Raw genomic sequence first — 22,193 nt, 5'->3', positions numbered from 1 at the left:
CTGTAGTGTTGTTAATGTGTCCTTCGTTTAGCCAGAAGAGTGTGTGTTCTGTGATGGGTAGTTTGTGTTGTGTATGAGGCTGTACGGTGTTCCATATTTTAGACGTATGAGGGCAGTAGAGCATTATGTGGTGTAGTGTTTCTGGTTGGGGACAAAAATGACATTTGGCTGGATGGTGCAGTGGAATGCCTTTCCCCATGCACCATAGTTTTGGGTAAACAGGCGTGGTGGCTAACCGCGCGGACAATGTCACAATGAAGTCAAAGCATTTTCTTAGTAAGGTATCTCCACCCCTTCAATAAAATGTCACATTTTTCCAGGTCTTGATTGAAGTGTGACATCATTTAAAGATGTCAGCAGTGCACTGGAAAATCTGAAGCCTCCACAAAAAATAAAATAAGTCCTATTTACAAGCACCTCCCCCCCCACCTATTCAGTAGGTTAAAAAGTATTATACAATTATAAAACAAATCATCCTTAGGCTGGCAGGGTTTCAAGATTTGCGGGCTCACAGTATGACACTTTGAAAATTAATTATAAAACTGAATTCTGAATTTTTCTATACTTGCAATATTAATTAAAGACAAAAGATTGCACGTATGGCGGTTTCACAAATCATCAACTAATAGAACATAGGCGGGGTGATAATTATTCTTAAAATTACAATTAATCGTTCTACTTTTCAGAATCTGCACTATTATCATTTCATTTTGGAATAGTAATATGGTAATGAAATGACATGAAATGGATTGAGGTTTTTTTAGTTGTCAGAAATTTTTTTGTCTCGGATTGATTGAAGTGAGTACAATATGGTCATATACATGACTCTGTACTGCCATGTGGCGGGTACTCAGAAATCGGCGAAAAATATTCCTCTATTCCAAAAAAAAAAAAGCACGTCAATTTTTTAGTATGTTCTAGTCCAATCAGTCTTTTATTAGTCTGTTCACATAATCAATTCAAGTGATAAACATAGATAAGCGCCATCAGCCAATAGTTACTTGATACGACATGTCGAGAACGCCAAATCGCATCATGCTTGTGATGTTCCTTCATCATGGACATGTGTGACAGTCAGTAGAGTAGCACCGTCCACCGGAAAATATGAAACAAACATTAAGGATTGATTTTTTATCTGTAAATTTTGATTTCATATATCAAATAAAAAAGTGTGCAAAGACATGTAATTCAGATAAGAAAGAGAATTTATTTATTTTTTTTCAGGAATTATGGATTAAGAAATGTATTTATTTTATTTATGTTATTTTTTATTGCCATTTACCTGTCGTTTTAATATGTTATAAATTTTCCCTAATCTACAGAACTATCTTATAATATAGGCAGAAAGAAATTCAATACTTAATTGAATTATTGTGCATTTTAAAAATAAATTTTTATTATAGAAATGTATAATAATATATATTACGAATAGCACACACATTACGACAGACACATGTAGACATTTCGTGTTTTTAACCCTAATTAGCAGATTATTTGTTTGTAAATCGTAAGTGTTCTACGGTTGATTTTTTCGAGTTGCTCAAAACCATAATTTTTTTTTTTTCCAGAGTTAAAAAATTACCCTCCACATCACATAACTCGAATATCAGCTGAGGAAAAAAAATATTCTAACTGGCGATTAAAATCGAATTTATCAGTCTCATCTTCGACTGATATAGCATCGTGAGCTTCTAGGATGGTAGATTCCAGTCTTATTATGGTATCATTTAACAGTGTCAGAACAAACAGAATTGAATTGTATCACCAAAGAGCGTTTGGAGTGTAGTGTTTCTAAATAGGATTTCTGCCAATGTGAACCAGAATATTGGGAATATGTGTTATGGTTAAAGTTTTTATTTTTATTTATTTTTTATTTTATTTATTTATTTTTTTTACTAGAGGTATTTTTCACGAATATTTTATTGCATAAGAATTACAGAAATAAATTAAAATTTACATTAAAATATAAAAGTATTAAAATAAATTAAAAATTCATTTAAAAGAAAGATGAAACACAAAGTCAGTACAGCTGACTTTTAAGCTGTATTTACATCGTCCAACTGTTGTGAAAAAAACAAACAAGAAAATATTTACATACGCCGTTATTATAACGACGCATATGCATCTCCTTTATCAGATGTTTATGAAGATAACCTTGGCTGATATAAAATAGTATGGTTATTATCAGAATTAACTATTGGTCTAATTAAAGCCAGAGACAATTTCCTGTTTTATGTTGTTTTTTATATATTTCTCTCCCATACTATCACAACCACAGGAGGTTGTCAAAACATACGCAGAGGATCTATCCACTAAGTCAATCAGTATTAGAAATTATCTCAGAAATCTCGCAGTGTGTGAGAGAGAGGGGGGGGGGGGGATGAGAAGATAACTTAGTACACCAGAAGGAACTTTATGGAAACTAAAATTTGTATATATAGGTCTTTTTATTATATTTATTCTATATTAAGGAGCCCCACTGAAAGCTTGTTGCCTGGAGAGGTGAAATCGTTATGACACTGGATAAAATTCAGCCTATAAACACTATTTTATAGCTGCATAGGGACTTGTGTCCCTATGCAGCTATGTTAAAAGTATTTTAATGCTGTTAGTATTTTATATTCTGTTATTGCGGTGTGAAGTATCGTCTCTTTCTTCCCAAAAGATCAGCTTTACCGTTTTTTTTTTGTTTTTTTTTACTGTAATCGTATTAATCTATTAAGTTTGTAGCCTGCACAATATGCATTTTTATATAATAAAACTTGTTATATAATAATAATTTTTTTCTGTCATAATAGTAATTTTTTCCAGTCATTAACTTTATTATTCATACCTACTTATTTACATTATATACATGTGTACATATCAGCATACAAATACTTTCACATAAGTTATACGCATCTACATCGTAATCTTATGAACAATAAAACGTTACAATTTTACAATTCTTTACAACAACAATAATAATATTCCTATTTACAATTATTACAATTATAATAAAGCATTTTAAATTATATAAATTAAAACAGACACTTGGCGCTTTCATAATTTGGAGCGATACTAGTAAGTTATGTAGCCTCCCATAAGTTCAACAATAAATTAATGGAAAACTATTAATTTTAGACGTAAAAAAGTACATACTTTTAAAAAAATTACAGATAGAATTACATTCGCTCATATAAGGAAATACGAAGACCAATTCAACATTTGTCAACTGATTTCAATTGTACCACTTCATACCAAACCGTCCTGATTTGGTATGAAACAGTACAGGATGAGTGAAACTTTTTAATATACTCATCAAATAAGCTGCAAATGTTAACAGTATATTACTTATATCCCACTCAATTTTTCGAAGAGTAATAAGCCTATATTAACTTTAGAAACTGTTTCGCAAACATGATATAAATAGATATTTTTCAGCCAAATACACAAGCTAATCTTTGTACTAAGATACCGGTCTTCTGTCATTGCATGGCTATTTACTACTACTGTTGGTGATAGCCATGAAATGGCAGCCGATCGTCTTTATGATATGCGTAGTATTGATTGCATAATTATCTTTATCTTGTTTTCTGGAAAAGCCCATTCTGGCCGTTTTACAGTCCTTGCACTCAGGGCCGTCGTCAGATAAGATCGCGCCCTGAGGCAAACAGTTAACCCCCCCCTGATGGATTATAAGACAAAAATATAAGAAAATCTCCAATTGCTGTTTGTTTGTTTGTTTTTTTTAAATTACAAGAGAAACATTAATGCAAAACGATCACATAATAATATTAATTAAATGTTTGCTCTACGGGGATATTGCACAATAAAATTGCCTGTAAACTCTATTAAATGTAAATTATAAATGTCCGCCTCTATCGATATACATGTAGTTGCTAGACCAACCAATCTTTCTTGGGTCATTGCTGTTCGCAAATAATTTTTAATCAGTTTAAGCTTGGAAAAACTTCCTCAGTATGGCTGAACAAGCGCCCTTATTAAGCAGCCTACCTCACGCTGTGAGGTAGGCTGCCTCTATGCCAGTGCTTCCCAAACTTCTGGATTTCAGGGCCCCCTTTGCAAAAATTAAAATATTTCACGGCCCCCCTCGAAAAAAAATCGTAATACAGAGATATATTATTATAATATTTATTGTATTTATATTCAATACAAAACATACACAGCGAATATTGCAAAATTCAAATGCATATATTACATTTTTTACCTCTTACCGTTTGGTTCTGAAGACGATGCTGGCTGTTCTGGTAAAATATGAAATACTGTCCTTTTTTTTGAGTCTGTTTCTGCTTTTTCAGATTGTTCGCGGGAATTTTTTTTTTTTTTATCAGCCACTTATCCATCTCAGGGTTAAATTTTTTAACGTAGAATAGATCAAATAATATCACCACTTACCGATATTGGCACACCACAGACTGATAACATGAAATTAGTAAATATTACCTGCAGAACCGGCGCTAGGGTCTTTGCTGCCCGCATGCAATTTCTATCTAAGCGCCCCTGCAACGATCTGGGCGTGTGTGGTTCTTTTACGCTAATAAAAATGTAAATTATTTGAAATTTCTTAAATAAATTTTGATAGAACAGCCACACGTTGGTTTGCTAAATGACACGAACCGGGGGTGTTGACTAGGCAGGATAATCGTTAAAAAACCGAATATTCAAAAAATTCTCAAAAGCGAATTTTGATAAAGCCACTTTACTTTAATCCGTGAATATAATGATACAGGGATTATAGCCTTCTCACCGATCCGAATCGCTAACAAAATTAAAATTTTAATTAAAGTTAAAATTTATTTGAACTAAAGTTTAAAAAATTCTTGCATTTTACAAGTTACTAAATTCTTAGTAACTTGTAAACATTTTTAAATAATTTTTAAAAGTGGAACTATCTTTTAGGAAAATAAAAGAAACTCAAGATAGATGAGAAAAATAAGAAAAGAATTCAGAAATAATTAGAAAATTTAATATAAGTATGCAAAAAATAACATCTTTACAGAATAACAGAAAATAAATTAAATTACATAAATATACTTGGAATTTTTTAAATTAAAATTTTAGGATTTTTGATTTCATATAAAAAAAATTAGAAATAATAGTCTTAATGTCTAATTCCTCACATATATCATTTTCAATAGCTATTAACGCCAAACTAACAAGCCTTTTTTGTGACATACTTGTTCTTAAGTAGGTTTTAATCAATTTCAACTTAGAAAAGGAACGTTCACCGCTTGCTACACTAACAGGTAAGGTTAATAGTATTCTTAAAGCAATTGAAAATTTAGGGAAAGATAAATTATTGAACACAATAAAATTAAGAATATCGAAAGGGTTTTGAATATTTAAATTATCCTTCCGCAAGTTATGTACTTCCCGGAAAGTATATAACTCGTCATATAGTTCTGTTGCATTTACGTTTTTATTGTCGCCGTCCTTCAAGAGAATCTCCAAATCGTCACAATTTTTTCGTAAATCTTCGTTATTAATTTGTAGTAATCTATACAAGAAATTGAAATTATCATAATATGTTTTTAGTTGTTCAAAACGTTCTATTAACGAACACATTGCGACGTCTAGAAGTGTATAAAACACATTCACTCTAAATTTATCTTCTGGAGATTGTGGTGTTTCGTCATGAAGCTCGTAGTCAAATTGCCGTGTCTTCTTGCGTCGTCGAACTTCCGTGCCAGTTTTAAATTATCGTTCTCCATCCACCTCTTCACTCAGTTCTTTTGCCGTTTTTAGAACTTCTTTAAAATTTGTATCTGATCGATACTCTTGTAAGAGTATTTTTAAATTTTCGATAGATTCTAAAGCAAGTGTAATATTCATATTTTTGTCTTGAAGCATTTTACTCACGGGTTTATTCTGTTCAGTAAATCATTTAAATTTACTGTTATAAGTTATAAGAGAGCAAATAATGTTTGTGCTTCATACTGGGTTTCTTTATTAAAATTTTCATTATTTAAAATTTCAAAAAGTTGCATCGTAAATTTCTCCAAACTGATATCGTAGAGGGCGGGTTGCATTAATTTTAATTTCCCATCGTTTCTGATGGCTGTTTCAATGTTAATTTTTTTACGAAATTTAAAAGGATTGTCCACCGTTTGCAAGAGAATGAAATGAAACTGTATATTTCTTGAATAATTGCAAAGAAACTAATTGTAACTGTATTCACTTTGGCTGCATCGTTAATGATTAAATTTAGAGTATGAGCAGCACATGGCACGTAAAAAGCGCGAGGATTTTTGTTCAAAAGGAAATTTTGGAGCCCATATTTTTTCTCTTTCATATTTGCTCCATTGTCATACCCTTGACCTCGCATGTCTTCAATGGGAATGGTCAATTTTTCCAGTTGTTCCATTATTGTTGCACATAAACCACGTCCCGTGGAATCTGATATATCTGTAAAACTAAAACGTTTTCCCTGATCTTGATTGTCCATTGTCACAGGAAACAAAGCGAATAATAATGGTCATTTGTTCTGTTTTACTTGCATCAGGTGTGCAGTCTAAAATTATAGAGTAATATTTAGATTTTCGACTTGATAATAAAATTGTATCCCTGATTGCGTTACTTAAAGTTTCCAATATTTCATTTTGACTGTCTTTACTCAAATAGTGTACTCTTCGCAAACAGTTCGACTAATTTTAAAAAATTGCCGTTATTCCATTTATATAATTTATCAGATGATCCGCGAAAAGCTAAATTTTGGCTACCAAGGAATTTTATAATTTCAATTAAGCTCTCGTCCAATGTTTCTTTTCCATTTCATGCATGCTTTGAGTCATGCCAATCAATAGTAGTTTTGTTTTTTAAATTTTTATCAAGTTCCTTCCATTTTAAGAAATTTTTTACTTACATTTCTCCAATCGTTATAACCTTTTCGCACCTACTTTGTTCAGTAGGTGCAAAAAGTTTGCAACAAAAGCAAAAAAAAAAAAAAAAAAAAACAGAATTTAAAGTTTCGGAATAAATGAGCCATGTTCTTGGCACGAGCTCCCCGTTTTCCATTTTTCTACTATAATATGTGTCGCCAAATTTATGACCATATGTATCGCTGGGATATATTATATTTTTCTTTTGAACAGGTCCCATTTCAATTAAAACAACTCGTAATTTTTCATCAATATTTCCCCATTCACCTGGATCTTCTAAATTTACAGAGACTAACAATGTGTTAGTTTCGTGGTCAACTACAACTAAATCTTCTCCTAACTGTTTTTCACTTAAATCATGCATCTTGTTATCTTGTTCAATAGTTGCAATAGTACTTTCATGTAAACTGGATGATGTGCAGGGTTCTTAAACTCTGATTTCTGATGTATCGAGTTGGTTACAATCTGCATCAGAATATTTTAATATATTAACAAATTTATTAAGACCCTAGTTTGTTTCTTAATATCTGCTTCTTTCGCAACATGACGCTTACGAATTTGTGCACCGAATAACTTTTTTTTAAATTTTTGATTCCATTTCTATTTTATACCCACAAGAAATTATTACACAACACGACAGAGACGAAATAATAGCCCACACTGCGCTACTGTCAGTAGCTACTGAGAAGCGTACCGTATGACTGGTTAACTAGCAACAAATGTTTTGTACGAAAAATTCGTTTCTGCGCATAAAAACCGCTCACCGTTTCACTTTAGATAGACTGCAGTAGACACAACATTCTGCAGGAAAGCATTTAGCCTGCTCTCTCGGCAAAATTGTAAACAGCCGGCTGATCAAAGAGGCGGCAATATACAATTTTTTAAAATTTTTATTCGGTGTATCCGGCCATATTTATTTTAATATTTATCATTCTAAGAATGACCAATATTAATTTTTTTTTGTTTTTATGATAAAAATTTTGTTTCTTAAAAATGACCTTATGAACCTTTCCCCGGCGGCGACGCCCGCATGCTCTGCATGCCCGCTTCTACCGGCCCTGATTACCTGAATAAGGGAATCTCTGGACCAGGAACATTTTTCTCTTTTGTGACTTTTCTCCCTTTACGGTAATTAAGCCTAACGCGAAACAGACAGCAAAAGCAGGTTATTAAAACGTGCAGATGATTGGCGCGGTATTAACAAAAGATCGCGCAACCGAACGATAAAAGCATAGCTGACAATTGAGTTGAAATGCGAACTCTCTTCAACCGAATTCCATATGTGAAACTGCCATAACATTCATTATGTATCAATGTTTATATAATGTTTTAACACTTTTACGAATTTGAACACGTTCGGTTGAATTTTATTGCTGCCTTGGGAAATCGAACTCACACACATCTAATTGATAACAATAATTTTTAGTTAGATACTGTGTTTGCCCATGCAACATGTGGTTTTGTTTCAGTCTATACAGCATAGTTTCTGTATGAGGGGACATGTGATTCATTAATTAGTGTGTTTTTATTTCAGTTGTCTCTAATTGCACTATTTGTTGAGAAATATATTACACAAACTCCTCATACCTTTATTCACTGGCATAATAAAAGTACTTGTTTTTATTGCCTCTGCAGTATAGTGGCTGTTAGGGAGGGCATGTTGTTTACCACTGCAAGGGAGTTACTATATCCCCACATGAACTTGTTTAAGCTTTTTTTCATGTGTGAAGTATATGCGAAACTTTTATTGGTAACAGAAAACTAGCTCGGATGACAGTGATAATATAAAACGAGTTTTGATATGTATATAAAGTCAATATCAACAGTCCCTGATTACGAATGCGTGATGAAAGGGACAGGAAGATTTGCAGCTTCCCTGGAGAGCATTCGAAGGAAATACAATTAACCACTGCTTTGAAATGAAACATATGAATAAGCAATATTTACTAATATTCATTGAGCGCCGAAATACGCAGGAAGCAAAGTTTGTGAACCAACACCAATGTGTGAATTTTTCCATTAAAATATAAAAAATAACAAAAAAGAAATAATAAATAATAAAAGTTAAATACGTTTCTTTTAAAATAAAAAAACCTACTTAGTCTTAAAACATTTTAAATTTGTTTTCATTATTTCACCCTCCCCCTCAATAAAACCTACGGTCCCCAAGGGGGCCGCGGCCCATAGTTTTGGAAGCGCTGCTCTATGCTACACCCTGTCGACGGTATTGCCTACACTCCATGTATCGTCTGATGCCCAAGAGTTATAGAATCAAACGCGGTCCCAGGAAACGACCAATCCGTTATGAATGATTTCTTTCTTGTGGTCATCATTTTGAAATGGGATGAGGCACACTTAGTATGGCTTTTCTGTTAAGGCCAATCTGGCTTGGGAGATCCTGCTGGAGCTACGCTATCGCCAGCATATTTTTTGTACTTTGCATGTATCCTCAGAGCACGACAACGCGGTGCCACATGGAGAAGATATTATATCAGCTCTCCTCCAATCGGAGCCTTAAGAACATCTAAGATATCAATGGGCACGAGCTCTAAAAATTACTCAAATTCATATATGTAGCTACTACCAAAAAAAAAAAAAAAAAAAACTGAGCATCGCAGGAACCAATTTAAAGAAAGTTTTAAGGATGTGATGGCGAATCACAAGGTCAACAACACCTTTTTTAATCAAAAGTTGACTTTCAATAGGGTTGTAAAACAACATTTTTTTATCGAGATTTAATCAATAAATCTTTCTAAATGCTATGAAAATCTGTGAGCGACGTTATAACATTCAACTGTTAAACAAAACCGTAAACAGCAGATAACATTCCAATAGAACTTTAGAATATGTCAAATAAACAAATGTGGAATAATCTCATAAAGTAATCACAAAAAAAGGTGTATTTTACAACACATCAACACATTCTTTTTTTTTATAATCACGTCATTCATCATCATCATCATAACAAAGGAACCTGGAGCCGTTTTAGGTTTATATGTTATCATCTGTAGGATACCTTTTTTGTGTGTGATTTTTGTTTTTTGGTTCATGTGGTCTTTAATTTTGCCACTAAGAATGAGCTGATCCAAACTGAGATGACAATATCCTAACCGATCTTAAATACCAAATTTCAATGAAATCCGTATAGCTAGAGCGTAAGTTTAAATATGTACATCTACACATTTTGCGAAACGTGCCTAAAAGCTTTTTGAGTTCTGTATAATTCTATTTATGGAGTAGAGCATATTTCCTACTGCTATGGACAGTCATATTTCGGTGAGTAAGGTCTTAGTACATTGTTTTAAACAAGGATTAAATTATTAGTGGTGTTTAGCGCAGTTCGAAAATGCATTTTTAACCCCGAGTCAAAGAATTCGCAATTTTCTGTTATCCTTTTAATTTTTCGGCTTAGTTGAATTTCGGCATACATGATTTATTCTTGGAAAGAAGTTAGTCATCTACACCGTACACATTTTAAACTGTAGATATTTTTACTTTGTTTTTACGATCGTCGTGAGCATTTCGTGGAATGCAACAGGCAAGCAGTGATGTAATCGTTTATCAGAATTTCTCTCTGTCTCTCGTCTCTTCTTTATCTGCAAGTGAAAGCAGCTGCGTAATGCATTTTTTTTTTTTTTTTCCAAAATGGATCTGTCTCCTGCCTCAGGGCGCTGATAAATTTCAAATGGCGACAAGACTTATATTTCCAACTGATAATGCACTGGATCCGAATCATGGGAAATTAACAAACGTGGCAGTCATGTAAGCCTAGCAGTCAGTTTTTTTTTTGTGTGATATGTCCTACAGAACTTATACCTTACAGCATACATACATACTAATTATATATACGTTACAATATCTTTTTTATTCGCCACACGAATAGCACGACTTAATGACGCTAACACTGAGCTGGAGAGTGGGGGTATTTTCCAGTCACTTATCGCATATTTTCCATCAAAAGCAACTTACACAAGAAAATTATTTTCAAAGCAGTTAGTTTCCATTTGCTATAGAGCTAATTGCTTGCTCTATAATTATTAAGTATGATGTCGCATAATTTCTGTACTTCAGTATAGTAGGACTAATATCATTATAAGCGAGAGAACAGAACTCATCCTACCATTTTTGTATACATGTCGTTGATACATTTGTTTCCACTGTACAATCGCGTAATAGCTTAAAGTTATGAGCAATTCTTATTCTCCATAGTCCGAGGAGACTTAAAGGAGGTGTGTGTGTGTGTGTGTGTGTGTGTGTGTGTGTGTTTCCTCCCAATAGTAATCCTACCAGGAGGTAATTTATTCCTACATGCTCCATTGCATACGATACATATGTTACATGTAGCTTCCAAGTACTGATTAACATTTATATTTCCAGTTTTGTATCAATATTCATATTTACATTTATATTTTTACATATGTATATATTCCGACCTTTACATCCATATTTATATTTTATATATACTGTACATATATTTACACTATAAAATTCACACAATATCAGTAATTTATGTATTGTAATAATACATTACAACCAGGACCGACCTTCTCTATAAAGGGGTCCGGGTGCAAGAAACCTTTTGGGAGCTAAAATATTTTTCAAAGGTAAAAATTAAAGGATTCGAAATAAACGTATTGTAAACCTCTTACCTGTAAATGATTTTAGCACAGGGAAAAAAAAAAAAAAAACATTCGAAATATAATACGTTTCCGCAAATGTGTATCGACTGTGGGGCCCGGGTGCATTGCATCCAGTACATCCCCGAGATGGCGGGCCCTGATTACAACGACCTGGAAGTTGATCTTACTGGCAAATTTAATTAGTTCTGAGTAATACTTTTCGATAAACCTGTTTTGACACTGGCCACTTGTCTCCGGAAGTGATGACGTGTTGTATTAGGGACACCCGGATGGAGTCCAGTAGCTGACCGGTCGTAAAGTATGTGGTCAACAGTCTGTTGAAGGCGTGGACTGCAAATGCACGATGGTGAATCTGTGAAGGTAGTGTCTTAGTTTTCCATGTCCCGTTAGTAGCGTGGTTAAACCTGGAGAAATAGTGTTTTTTCAGCCGGAGTCTGCTTCTGATGCTAGGAAAGAATTCTTTTGTTGTTGATCCGTTTTTTGACGTTTTCCATTCTTATTTCCACAAGTCTAGGCTTCTTTCTTCTGCAAGTTTTTATAGCAGATTTCGAGTACTTTTGGTAACTTGTTTCTAGCCGCTTCTTCTTTAGCCAGCTGATCTGTTCTCTCGTTTCCTGCTACCTATGAGCTTTCACCCAGCAGAACTTGATTTCCCATCCCAAACCTTTCTTGTCTGTTCTATTAATGCAATATGGTTGTTCTGGTTTTTATGCCGTCTATAGTGCTTCTACTGTCACTGTAAATTGTTGCTGTCTTTTGATGAGAGGTGTTGAGTTCTAATTCCCGGAGATATGTAAGTGAATGAACTATAACAAGTTGTTCTGCTTGGTTGTTGGAACAGAGAGGATGCAGTCTGGAGCAGCGTTCTTGTATAATGGACTGCCTGTTATATGCAATGAAAGAACAACCAACGTTCCCTTGGGTTTTGCTTCCGTCAGTGTATATATGGACTTCGTCACTTTTAGAACTTTCCTTCTCCTTAATATATGTTCTCTTTGCTGGGTGAGGCCACCTACTGTAGTGAAGCGGACGTTCGTAGCAATTTGGATCAATGTTATAATTTTCATAATCCCCACTTAATTCTTTCCGACTTTGCTAGAAAGTTAACAATTTGTAAGCTTTCTTTCGGCAACATATGAGATGTGCCTGTTGAAGGTAAATTTTTCGTCTATTGTTACTCCTAGGTATTTTAGCTCACTGGCTACCTCGAGAACTTCTCCGTTTAGGAAGACTGTTACACGTTGTTTTGATATTTTAAGTGAGATGTGGAGCACTTTACACTTGGTACTATGGAAGGTAACTTTCTTCTCGCGTGCCCACTCTGCTATTTTAAAGAGTTCTTCATTGGCCGTTACTTCTAACTGTAAGCAGTCGCGTCCCCGAATCATTATCATCGGCGAAAGCTATGACTTTTGTTTGAGAATAGTGAAAGGAAGTCTTAATAGCGAGTCGTACTGGATATTCCAGAAGCCTGATCCACAGCAGGAACCTTGCGTGCAGCTTCGTTTGACTTCTTTCGTTACAGCTGTGCTTTTTAATTGTCATGGTTGCTCTTCTGTCTGCAAAATATTTTTTTGTAAAATAGAGTAAGTTTTTTGGGCATTTTAAATCTATTTATTGATTGATTATGGCTGGCCACCACGCAGCATCGAGGGATCCTTGTTCATCGAGTAAGATCAGTATAAAAAAAATTATTTTTTAAATTATTTAAATTAAAGTATTTTAATTATAATTTTTAATGCTATAATAATTTTTTATAGTACGTCTTTTTTTTTTTTTTTGCTGTAGACTGCCTTCTGTGAACTCTTGAACGTCCATAATTGGGTTTACTGTGCTTGACTGAGGTCTAAATGCATATTAATTGATGCTTAATAGGTTTTTCGAGTAGACAGAGTGCATTATTCGGTTTATTAGAAGTTTTTTTAGCACCTTACCAGCAATGTTTATGAGACTGATTGGCCTGTACTTGCTAATTTCGTCGGTTTTTTCTTTTCCTGGTTTGATTATGGGTATAATTTTAGAGCGTTTCCTTAATGTTACTCAAAGTTGTAGCATTATAACTTCCTAATGAACTGCTAAGTTTTCTAAGGTACAAAGTTTAAGAAAATGTACTTACAGTTTTGCTGCTTAAATTATACATATTTGGTCATAAAATACTTAAAAAACGAGACTTTTGTGGTTACGAGACCATAGGTTCTTTAATTAATACATATATTAGTATAATCCCGCCTACCAGGACGTCGCTAGCTTTGTCAAGGCTCGAAGTACATACAAAAAAATATGAGAGTATACAGAAACGTTGCTAACTGTTAGGCAGTAAAGTTTGAACATGTGCTTCACAATGCGTGCATGTGTTCAGAAGCTTCGGTCAGTATCATGGATACGTGTTGTATGCACACGCGTAATATGATTTTTCGTGTATTGTAGTTCCATTAAACTGAGTGAGTTGATTAAGTTTTTCCATATATCTTTCAGTATGGCACCCCGATTTCTGTTGAGGTTGTTACCCGTTCTTAATACCACTGCCGCTTCCTTGAAAATTCTGTAACCGTAACCATCATCTAAATACGGCATAGAGCTATTTTCCCAGTCAATTGCATGGTTGGAAGTAGAAAAGTGATGTGCGAAGCCTGAGGAGACTGTCCTGTTGTGATTGACATCCCCCAACATGCTTCTTCTGTCTGATTTCCAGGGTTCTTGAAGTTTGCCCAATATATGAAAGACCGCACGTACATGGAATTCTATAAACACCTGGATATTTGAAAAATGGTACACTGTGTTTAGGAGATCTTAATACTTGTCTGATGGTAGTAGTTGGCTTAAATACCACTCTGATGTTGTGAGATTTTAACATTCTCGCTAATATTGAAGAGACTGAATCAACATAAGGGATGACTACTGTTGAAGCGTACTGGGCGACTGTTCCTTGTTGTTGGAGGTTGTCTTTATAAAGGAATTTGTTGATGATGTTTGTACGACAGCCATTCTGCGATAGTGTTATAGCAATTTGAGAAAGTTCTGTCTGTACCTCTTCTTCGTCTGAAATAAACTTTTTGGCTGTGTTCCGTAACATGTGAATGATGCTATGTTTTTCTGATCTATGATAGTTAGAAGAAGACATGCTGGTGAAAAGGCAGGGGAATAATTTTAAATTTTCCATATACAGAAAACCTACAGATACTGGACGTTATTTACATTATTCTTCTAACCATCATAGATCACAAAAACATAACATCATTCACATGTTACGGAACAGAGCCAAAATATTTATTTCATGTGAATGAAATCACATCGTTCACAACATGTGAATGATGCTATGTTTTTGTGATCTATGACGGTTAGAAGAATAATGTAAATAACGTCCAGTATCTGTAGGTTTTCTGTATATGGAAAGTTTAAAATTATTCTCCGGCCTTTTCACCAGCATGTCTTCTTCTAACCATCATAGATCAGAAACACATAGCATCAGTCACATGTTACGGAACACAGCCAAAAAGTTTATTTCAGACGAAGAAGAGGTACAGACAGAACTTTCTCAAATTGCTATAACGCTATCGCAGAATGGCTGTCGTACAAACATCATCAACAAATTCCTTTATAAAGACAACCTCCAACAACAAGGAACAGTCGCCCAGTACGCTTCAACAGTAGTCATCCCTTATGTTGATTCAGTCTCTTCAAGATTAGCGAGAATGTTAAAATATCACAACATCAGAGTGGTATTTAAGCCAACTACTACCATCAGACAAGTATTAAGATCTCCTAAAACACAGTGTACAATTTTTCTAATATCCAGGTATTTATAGAATTCCATGTGCGTGCGGTCTTTGATATATTTGGCAAACTTCAAGAAGCCTGGAAATCAGACAGAAGGAGCATGTTGGGGGAAATGTCAATCACAACAGGAAGTCTCCTTAGGCTTAGCACATAACTTTTCTACTTCCAACCATGCAATTGACTGGGAAAATAGCTCTATGCCGTATTTAGATGATGATTACGGTTACAGAATTTTCAAGGAAGCGGCAGTGGTATTAAGAACGGGTAACAACCTCAACAGAAATCGGGGTGCCATACTGAAAGATATATGGAAAAACTTAATCAACTCACTCAGTTTAACACGTTCATTGCTAATCACGCGATATCGCGCGGTGCGAGTTCTCTCCAAACGGCCGATCACGCGTTATCGCGTTAACTAAATAAAATAATAAAAACAATTTGGCCACCACACGAAATTCAAATTTACAGCTTGACAATGAAAGTGTTAACGGAACTACAATACGCGAAAAATCATGTTACGCGTGTGCATACAACACGTATCCATGATACTGACTGAAGCTTCTCAACACATGCACGCATATGTTCAAACTTTACTGCCTAACAGTTAGCAACGTTTCTGTATTCACAAAGCTAGACAGTCTCTAGCGAAATTAGTAGGCGGGATCATTGGCGCACCCAGGGAGGGGGCCAAGGAGCCCTGCCCCCCCCCCCCCCAAAAAAAAAAGAAAAAGGGAAAAAGACTAGAAAATTTTCCAAAACTTTTTTCCTAATTAAAATTCTTTTATTTTATTTTATTTTATTTATGTTGTGTCGTGTCTTCTATTTCTATACTACTTATGAATTAGCGGTCACATAAGGTGGGAATCATGGCCGTTGTGAACGCAAGGCGAACAGTAGTGCTCGGGCGACACTTTGTTTCCCCGAACCGGGCCAGAGATCACGATTATCATTGGCGATCACTGCAGATGCTCAGTCATAGGTCGTATGCAATGCGTAGTGTGCGTATTTTCAAATCGTCTACTCAACTCGACCCCCTCCAAGATTAAATCCTGAGTGCGCCACTGGGCGGGATTATACTAATATATGTATTAATTAAAGAACCTATGGTCTCATAACCACAAAAAGTCTCGTTTTTTTAAGTTTTGCTGCTTGTTTCTAGAAGTGACGCTTCCATGGAAGTAGACTTCAGAGGATTGTTTCTTGTGACCTTTGTACCTTCCAGTGGCAGCGGGGATGGGATGCTAGCCCTTGCTATAGCAGTTAATCCTATTATGAGCTGGACGTTATCTTTAAGGGTAGACGAACAATAAATGTAGTTTGACCAGCTGTATTCGATCAAAAAAAATATAATAAAATTCGCTCATACGCGCTGAGAACTATGAAATTGTGGAATAAATTATTCACTGTTAGAAAGAGCACTGTGCAAGCTTTCAGTCGGTACTAGATGCATCCAGTTTTCTTGTTCGATACCGCATAAAATCAAGGTAAAAAGAGGAGCTATTCCAGGCACGTCCGTTCACTTCCGAACCTACTCTCTCTCTCTGCGTGTGTGTGTGTGTGTGTGTGTGTGTGTGTGTGTGTGTGTGTGTGTGTGTGTGTGTGTGTGTGTGTGTGTGTGTGTGTGTGTGGCGGGGGGGGGGAGGATACCTCTGGAAGACTAGAGTCCCCACATATCCAGCTGATGGTGGAACGTCTTCTTAGAGGGGAGAAAAAGGCATAATAACAGTGAGTTTATGTAGAAAATTATAACTTTCTATGTTATAATATACAGGCACACCTGGCATTCGTATAGTGAAGGTATGCAAGTTCTTTTCACTTAAACCTTGTTATATCTTCCAGGTGTCTACCTACTCACTGATGAGACCTCAAAAAAGGTTGAAACCGGTCTGGGTAGTGACCTCTACTCATAATGTAATTACAGTATTACATCCCCTAGGGGCTATGTTTTTACATTATGAGAAAATATCAAGGATAGTGAGGGAGCTTGCTCCACATTTGATACGAGTTGCCTTGGTGTTATACTACCAAGTAGTTACTTCACTTGGATTTGCCGATAGTTTTTTGGTATGAAACTCATAGATCTTAGTCCTAGTTCTTAGAGTTTCGCTTACTGGCAGATAAACATCAAAGGATTTGTATCCCCTTCAACAGTGAGTTTATTTGCATTAATCTTGACTATGAGACATTCATCAGCAATTATTGGTATCAGAGTTGGTAAGAATTGGAATTACTGTTATTGGAGTTAGAAATGGCATTGGTATTAGTGGTATTAAAACTGTCAAGACCTGAGATCAGTATTCTTGGTTGGACTCTGTCGTTTGGAATTATAGTAGAAGCAGTTAAGGTTACGAGATCTTAATTGTGTGTTACGTCTCTGTTGACTGCGTGTATCTTCTGTCTGGTTTGTTCATTCTGGGGAGAGGAAAAAACCGACACCTATATACAGTATTATCAGTGTGATAACACTGTGTATAATATATATAAGTTGTACTGGTATTATTAGTGTTAGAATTAGTAAGAACTGGGATTAGTGTTATTCATTGGGTTGATTCGTTTAGAAATTATAGCACAGGAGCAACTACGAGATCAGTGTATTACGTCTATGTTAATTGCGAGTTTTCTCTGCTAGTTTGTTTATTTTGGGGAGAGGAAAAAAAAAAAAACTGCCACCCATAAGATAACTGATGCCACAGAAGTGATATTAGGATTATTCTTAATGTACGTTATTTACGAGCATTAAATATTAGTATTATGACGTGATACCTCCATGAAGCTCAAATACTCATTCCACTAATTAATCCTTTATCTACATACCACGTACTATCCACCATTTACACGCAGCGCCATCTATCGCCCAACAATAGTATGTTTTGTCTATAACTTATGTGTTTTCTCGTAGATTTGTTTGTTTGTGGGATGAAAAACCATTTCCGGGAGACAAGGAAAGAAAAGCTGATACATACGTATGAGATTGGCTAACTCATCTTCAATTGAAAAAAAAAAAAAAAAAAACCATATAAAGATTTCTCTCGTCACAACGAAAATCGAACGTAGGCCTTTTCAAATGAAAGGAAATAATGCCCGGTTACTATTACTAATATTACTCACTTAAAGAAATATGCGAGAGCACATTACTCTCTTTAGGAACTATGGGAACACATTTTTATGATGCTTTGACCCATTATAAATCTACAATATGTTAGATATCTAATTCTTAGTCTAAGAATTAGATATCTGGGAACCCCGAGACAAAATTTGGCACTTTTTTTTTAAAACGATTAGAGTTCTCCAATAAGTACAATGGTGGTCTCACACTGAGTAATGAAAATCATCTACTGCCCAAAATTAAGGATGATTCCTTATCAGCCTATTATACGAAACGAGTTGTTTACGTTCTCCGATGTTGCATTTGTATCTTACATTAGCAATACAGCAAAAACGCAATGAAAGGTTAGTGTTCTCTGTATTTTGTTTTATTTAAGATTCCGGTTTTCATTGCCCAATAAGTGTTTACAAACAAGAAGACACGTGATCTCGGGATAGGGTGGGGAGGTACGTACTTTTTATAGAAAAAAAGTAGTTTCCTAAGCTTTAACACTACTGGATGTGTCAGCCGAATGTTGTTTTCTAGTAGCATTTTAAAGTGAGTTAATCGAATGGCATGCAGAAATTTGAATGGAAAACAACCAAGAAACGATGGAATTATCTGTTTTGAGACTTACTCGGCAATGAGAGTTGAATCGACAAAAAAAAAAAAAAAAAAAAAAACACGAGTGTAGAATTCACCACCGATGTCCCTTCGAATGGGAGGAATGTAACGTTTAGAGTCCCAAATCCCCCAGTTCGGAATAAAGACGTGAAGAGCGATACAAAAATTTGATAACGAGGCCAACTATTATGGACTCAGGAGGTGAGCGATCGGGAGTAATCTTCCACATAAAAATCAGAGGAAAAATTTCATTGAATAAAATTGAATAACAAAAACCTGTTTATTTATATTATACATTAAACATTTGAAATGCAATAAGCGAAAATTAGAATGATATTAATAAAACAAATGTTTAAAAAATTAAGTATTTCACATTCGTTTCCCCTCACCATACCTCTACATCTAACTGAAGTCTGGATTTACAATTTGTTGATAATCTCTTTCTCTCTCTCTCTTAGTAGGATTATCGACAACCTTTGCTACCAGCGGTTCTGTTCATCATGTAGCAACTCATTCAAGATCATTTATAATATTCATCTCATACATAAACAAACGAGAAAGTACCGAGTTTTTTGTTAATTGTATTGTTATTTGGAATTTCAGAGGGAGATTTACAGTTTTAATAATATAAAGAATAATCTCAGCCAAGAAGCAGCTTCCATGATGACAAATAAACTCCTACATTCGCAGTATATGGCTGTTTAGCCGAGAGTTTTTAGGAGATGCTATTCATAGAAGCACGCAAAGGGTATTTGCCGCCTGGGTGCAAACTTTTATCGCTCCCGTAATACTGCATTGTATAATCCAAATTAGATATTAGCTACATAAAATCCGCCCAATCAATGTTGCAGCCCGGGTGCGGTGCACCCCTTTCACCCTCGGGTTGGCGCGGCCCTAGCTATTCAATTTTTTAGTGAAGCTTATAGGTTGAATAAGCCAATTTCGACCAGAAAAGTAGTCGAAATTGGCATTTTACCTCATTTCCCATTCATTAAATCTTGTCCCTTCAAAATGAAGTCCAATTCTGGCGAAATTCTCATAAAGCCTGAAACAACGTAGGAAACTACAATATTCCTACTTTGGTTAAAATCGATTGAACTATCTGTGTTGGAGAAGTAAATCAATAAGAAGAAACGACTTTTTTTTCTGCTTTTCCTAATTTCAAAGAATTTGAATTCTTTCATTCAATGGATCTGACGCTTGTTTTATAAAACTGACGCTTCAGTTTTATATCTGAATATTCGACAGATATATTCAGTGTATTAAATATATCTCGAATAAAAGTAGCAGATTAAAAATACAGTATTTAAATAGAGCTGAAGTTAAAGCAAGTTGAAGATCGCTCTGAATGACTCTTAATAAGAACAGTTAGTGATCAAGTGTCATGGCGATGACTTAAACCAAGTACTATAAAGAAACAGTATACTGTTATTACAAGAATTGGCAGGGCCAAAATTCGACCGTCTAAATCCGGTTCTGCGCTTAATATTACTGATAACCGGACACCCTGCCAAATCTGAAGCATTAAATACAATTAATAAAAAAAGCACATTTCGAAAGTAGCCAAATACGCTCACAGCGTGTCATTTTTCTGCCAAATTTGGAATATATCTTACGTATCTTACGTTACTTATACTTTTTGAGAATCTCAATCCATTTAGACAAAAATGAACGGAATAAAGGGAGGGGATTCCCATTTTCCTTTCCTGATATCGTTACAGGCCAAATCGTTCAGTCTACTTCGAACAAATCTGGAACATAGCTGTTTTTAATATGGCTAAAATTTCTGAAAATTTTCGTATAATTCTGTACGCCACTCATGTCATCAACTTTTCGTTATCATTCGCCACACATTATTATTATTATTAGATACTAATTAATGCAACACATACATTTTATCGCCCAATTACTCAAATCTATTATTAATAAGTTCTTAAGACGTGAAAGAGTAAATATAAAGAAACATATTTGATAATGAATAGACATATGTGAGAAAGAACACATTACAATGGGTACAGCGAGCAAGCTGCTATTTTTATACCACCCTACCTCGGTTTACTGAAGAAAGATAAAATTAGTCTATGTAGTGGTAGTTACGAAATTCTAACCTCTACATTACAGTACTGCATTTCATTCTGGAAAATGGAGCGAACATTAAGCATTTAAAAAGTTATTTGACAAAAGTCCCTTCCTGTGTAAACCTAGTCCGATGTCGTCTGCTAATAATACTACTAGTCTAACTCTGCGGGCTGGCATATATCGGTGGGTAAGAGCGTTAGTACAATGAATATCGTAAACAAGTCTTAAACGAAATCCAGAGAAGTAAGATGTTAAGCATTTCTCGCAGTGGAAGCGAAATAAGTCTGTTTGCCAACGATTCAAACTCGATTAGTGCTCTTATGTTAAAGTTAGGAATATATTTTTCAAACTGCATTAGGCAACGTAAACTAATTTTAGAAGATTATTCAATTTGGTTAATAGGAAGAAAGAAAGATGAAAATATCTCTATATAATCCAGAATTTAATGGCTTGCTACTGTTGATTTTTGTCTCTTTAGTGACAGTTATTGTGATAATTCATGCATTACTTAGTCAAACTCGTCAATCAAACAGTATTCTGTACAAGGTAACTTTTATATAATAATAATAATAATAATAATAATAATAATAATAATAATAATAATAATAATAATAATAATAATAATATATCGTATTATGTTCGATAAATATTCATGTTGCTTATTGGCTATATAAACAAATTTAAAATCCAAATAATAACTGTCTATATCGACTCTATATAGAGAGAGTGATTGTTTAAGTTTCGCATGATTATAGTTCTAAATTAAAGACAACTAACAATTTTTGTTTATTTGAAATCAGAAAAATATCAAACACTTCGCACTAACCTGCAACAACAGGGACGATACTCTTTATCGTCAATATAAAATATCACTGCGCCACCTAGATATTGTGCTAATATGTCTTGTTTCATTTTCAAATAAATGAGATATAAAAAAATGAACAGTGATTTTATATTATTACAATGAACGAAATAAATGCATTGATTTCAAGGAGGTGATAGTGCCACCATATAAGATTTATCTAGACTTCTGTGCTCGAATCTAGATTTTTGTGTATTATTTCATAGCGAAATGATGCACATTCACGAAATATTTTGTTAAAATCC

The 22,193-nt window shown here is 34.6% G+C and overlaps 1 protein-coding gene across 2 annotated transcripts in view; it reads left to right on the top strand.

Annotated features, from left to right (window-relative positions):
• The window catches only part of LOC150108226 (ubiquitin carboxyl-terminal hydrolase 2-like), an 81,582-nt gene that overhangs the window by 9,302 nt on the left and 50,087 nt on the right, over positions 1-22,193 (top strand). The window contains exon 1 of one of the 2 annotated variants that reach the window (XM_090415678.1): positions 21,168-21,632. The exons of the other annotated variant lie outside the window; for it this stretch is intronic. Coding sequence (XP_090271804.1) covers positions 21,501-21,632 — 132 coding nt within the window. The 5' untranslated portion in view covers positions 21,168-21,500. Of the gene's footprint in view, positions 1-21,167; positions 21,633-22,193 lie in introns of those variants that run through there. 2 annotated transcript variants of the gene reach the window in all.

The sequence above is a fragment of the Typopeltis vanoorti genome, chromosome 3 (genome assembly GCF_054136105.1).
Source record: "Typopeltis vanoorti isolate ZY-2024b chromosome 3, IOZ_Tvanoo_1.0, whole genome shotgun sequence".
In the NCBI taxonomy this organism is placed as follows: domain Eukaryota; kingdom Metazoa; phylum Arthropoda; class Arachnida; order Uropygi; family Thelyphonidae; genus Typopeltis; species Typopeltis vanoorti.
Note: the sequence above shows the minus strand (reverse complement) of the source record. Positions and strands in the feature narration are given on the sequence as shown.